Source organism: Limulus polyphemus, unplaced genomic scaffold (genome assembly GCF_000517525.1).
Source record: "Limulus polyphemus unplaced genomic scaffold, Limulus_polyphemus-2.1.2 Scaffold14536, whole genome shotgun sequence".
Classification (NCBI taxonomy): Eukaryota; Metazoa; Arthropoda; class Merostomata; order Xiphosura; family Limulidae; genus Limulus; species Limulus polyphemus.
Window position 1 is genome coordinate 3031 of NW_013680146.1, and position 3349 is coordinate 6379.

Below are 3349 nucleotides of genomic sequence, written 5' to 3' on the forward strand. Positions count from 1 at the left end.
GCATCTACTTGATTACTCAGAGATAAATCAGTGAATCTGAGGATTCCACATCAGTTGTGATTATTGTGTGGCATCTACTTGATTACTCAGAGATAAATCAGTGAATCTGAGGATTCCACATCAGTTGTGATTACTGTGTTGCATCTACTTGATTACTTAGAGATAAATCAGTGAATCTGAGGATTCCACATCAGTTGTGATTACTGTGTTGCATCTACTTGATTACTCAGAGATAAATCAGTGAATTTGAGAATTCCACATCAGTTGTGGTACTTTACAAGAGGGGAATAGGTGATTTCCTAAGAATGAAGGATTGACTTAATTTTTTTTTTCAGGGGTAGATGTGCGGGCTAGTTTTGAAGGATCAAATGGTCTTTTGTTGTCTGTAATCTTAAACTAAAACAAATTGTATCCACCACACAAGAAGTGTAAGAAAAGCAGTAATAATGAAATAAATGTTTAGATTAGAAAAACTAGAAAGTTTGAGAAGTGTTTTTTAACGATTTTCTAATTCTGTCTGCTTTATGAAATTGTTCTATGTGTAGAAAAGATATATGGTTAATATATAAATAACAAAGTTATCAGTAAGTAATAAAAAATTACACATGTATGTGATACCGTACATGGCATTAATTGATCCACATTATTCTAGGTGGTCCCTAAAGACTTCAAAACTACAGCAGCTCTGTCAAAAGCAATAGAAAAGAACGTTTTATTTGCTCATTTAGATGACAACGAACGAAGGTAAGACTTTAACAATATTACCTAAAGTGGTATTTTTTACATAGTTAGTTTAACAAAACCATATTTTTTTATGGATTAAAGCAAGCTATAATAAATAATAGAAATGGTGTGTGTTGATTTTGTGAAGAAACTATGATTGAGGCGACATGATTAGACCAATACGTTCCTTAATCCCAAGTACAGATTACGTGTAGTGTCAAGAAATACTACACTGACAAAATATTTTCACACATGTAAAACCTTAAATATAAGATTGAGAGTTGTTAAAACAGAATTGGAACTATCTTTAAGACCTAAAGTGTTGGAGGTTTACCCTACTAACTAAACGTACACAGAATTGGAACTATCTTTAAGACCTAAAGTGTTGGAGGTTTACCCTACTAACTAAACGTACACAGAATTGGAACTATCTTTAAGACCTAAAGTGTTGGAGGTTTACCCTACTAACTAAACGTACACAGAATTGGAACTATCTTTAAGACCTAAAGTGTTGGAGGTTTACCCTACTAACTAAACGTACACAGAATTGGAACTATCTTTAAGACCTAAAGTGTTGGAGGTTTACCCTACTAACTAAACGTACATAAATATATCGAACCAAGAGGGTGTGCAGGAATTTTAATTTGACAGTTAAATTGAACACACATGCCCAGAAAAAAAACAGCATTACACTGACCAAAATGACAGAGTCAGTATGTTTACAGTTATTATTTGGGTGGGGGTGGGGAGCTCTTGCTTGCCCCCTTGTGCACACCCCTATACTGAACACAGTTTTACTTCTGTATGTATTCATCACCAGAAGTTCTAAAGTAATATAATATTTTCTTCATATAGAATTTATTATCAGAATAGTAATGCTTTCTTATGGTTTTATAGAACATGTAAGTACCCATACAAATCATAGGACTTATAAAGGAAAGCAGTATATCTGTAAAGTTGATAAATGTAACAATGTTAAGTTCTAGTGTTCCCTAATACAGCAGTGATAATTGTCTCTTGTTGATAAACTGAAACCTTAACCTAAGACAAGGACATGATTAGTAACATGAAATGTTAAAAGATAATCAGTTATTTGCACTAAAAATTCCTTCTTTCTGTCTGCCTGTCTGTATTTGTTCATCCCTATCTGTATGTTTATACTTCAAAATGTTTTTGTTTGTGTAAAATTTATAATTGTGTTGATGTAAAACCTCAATTTCTCCTTTAATAAAGAGAGTAACAAACTACTTTTTACAGTGACATCTTTGATGCTATGTTCCCAGTTGTCCACAGTGCTGGTGAAAAGATAATACAACAAGGTGATGAAGGAGATAACTTTTATGTCATTGATGAAGGAGAAGTAGAGGTGAGAGCTGTCTTTTTTTTATACCAAGCAAGAGGTAAAATATCTTTCAACAAAGTGAGGTAGTGGATGATATCATTAGGCCTAGGATTACATAATTGTGTGTGTTTTAAACATGGTTTTCAGTTAACAGTTATTTGTATCATGGTGTACTCTACAGTTATAACACCTAATGATCGTGTACATATATCATCACCACATCACAGTTAGTTAACACATGTTAAATTATCTTTAGAGCTCGGATTACTCTCTTCATTTCTACCTTTCCGTAGTCTTCTTATTGTGTAACCAGTAGGAGCTCTCTCCTTGGATTTGGCACAAGAAGCCAGTTTTGAATAACCATCAAAATGTGATAAAACTTTTATTAATAGTTTATAGTTTCAGTTTATTATGGTTTATTGAAACATGCACATTCATTGGCTTTACTTCCACAAAACGGGATTAAAGGTCACCTGTTTTAAACACTTGTACTATACATTAGTGTGTTGTCCGTCAGTCAGTAGACACTAAAATGATGTCACATAATGTTGCAATTTGTACTGTTGTGATGTCAATAAAATGTGTGCATGCTATGAATCGGGAGGCTACAACAGGACATATGAACTTGAAAAGCAAGAAATAAAAATATTTGTTACTCATAATTGTGGTCTTATTTACTCTTGAAACAGTAGACTTTTGGGGACCCTGTGGAAATACATCTTGTATGTATAGTATGTGTTCATTTAATATCTTAAAACCTGGGTTCTCAGCAAGTTAATTATCACTAGTTATTGACAGTAAAGGAGACTGATAGACTTGTATAAGAGAGAGTAAATTTTCCATAAGTGTAATAGGGGTTGGACAGCTTTGTTGGTTTTATTCAAGCTGGGCTTGAGTACAACTCTTTAAAATGACTGAAATACTAAATAACAATGATTCTGTATGTAATAATGTAAAATAAATACACAGCAGTTTGAATGGTGATATAGGACATAGAGGGGACTTAAGTGGTATTGATGTTCAAACGATATAGGACATAGAGGGGACTTAAGTGGTATTGATGTTCAAACGATATAGGACATAGAGGGGACTTAAGTGGTATTAATGTTCAAATGATACGGGACATAGAGGGGACTTAAGTAGTATTTATGTTCAAACGATATAGGACATAGAGGGGACTTAAGTGGTATTGGTGTTCAAACGATATAGGACGTAGAGGGGACTTAAGTGGTATTGGTGTTCAAACGATATAGGACATAGAGGGGGACTTAAGTGGTATTGGTG

At 33.6% G+C, this 3349-nt stretch overlaps 1 protein-coding gene across 1 annotated transcript in view; it reads left to right on the forward strand.

Annotated features, from left to right (window-relative positions):
• LOC106477363 (cAMP-dependent protein kinase regulatory subunit-like) overlaps positions 1 to 2808 on the forward strand; it is a gene marked incomplete at its 5' end in the record, with an annotated part of 3935 nt that extends 1127 nt beyond the window's left edge. Inside the window, 2 exons of the mRNA XM_013937941.2 lie at positions 653 to 744; positions 1981 to 2808. Coding sequence (XP_013793395.2) covers positions 653 to 744; positions 1981 to 2152 — 264 coding nt within the window. The remainder of the gene's footprint in view (positions 1 to 652; positions 745 to 1980) is intronic.
• Between the last annotated feature and the right edge of the window lie 541 nt (positions 2809 to 3349).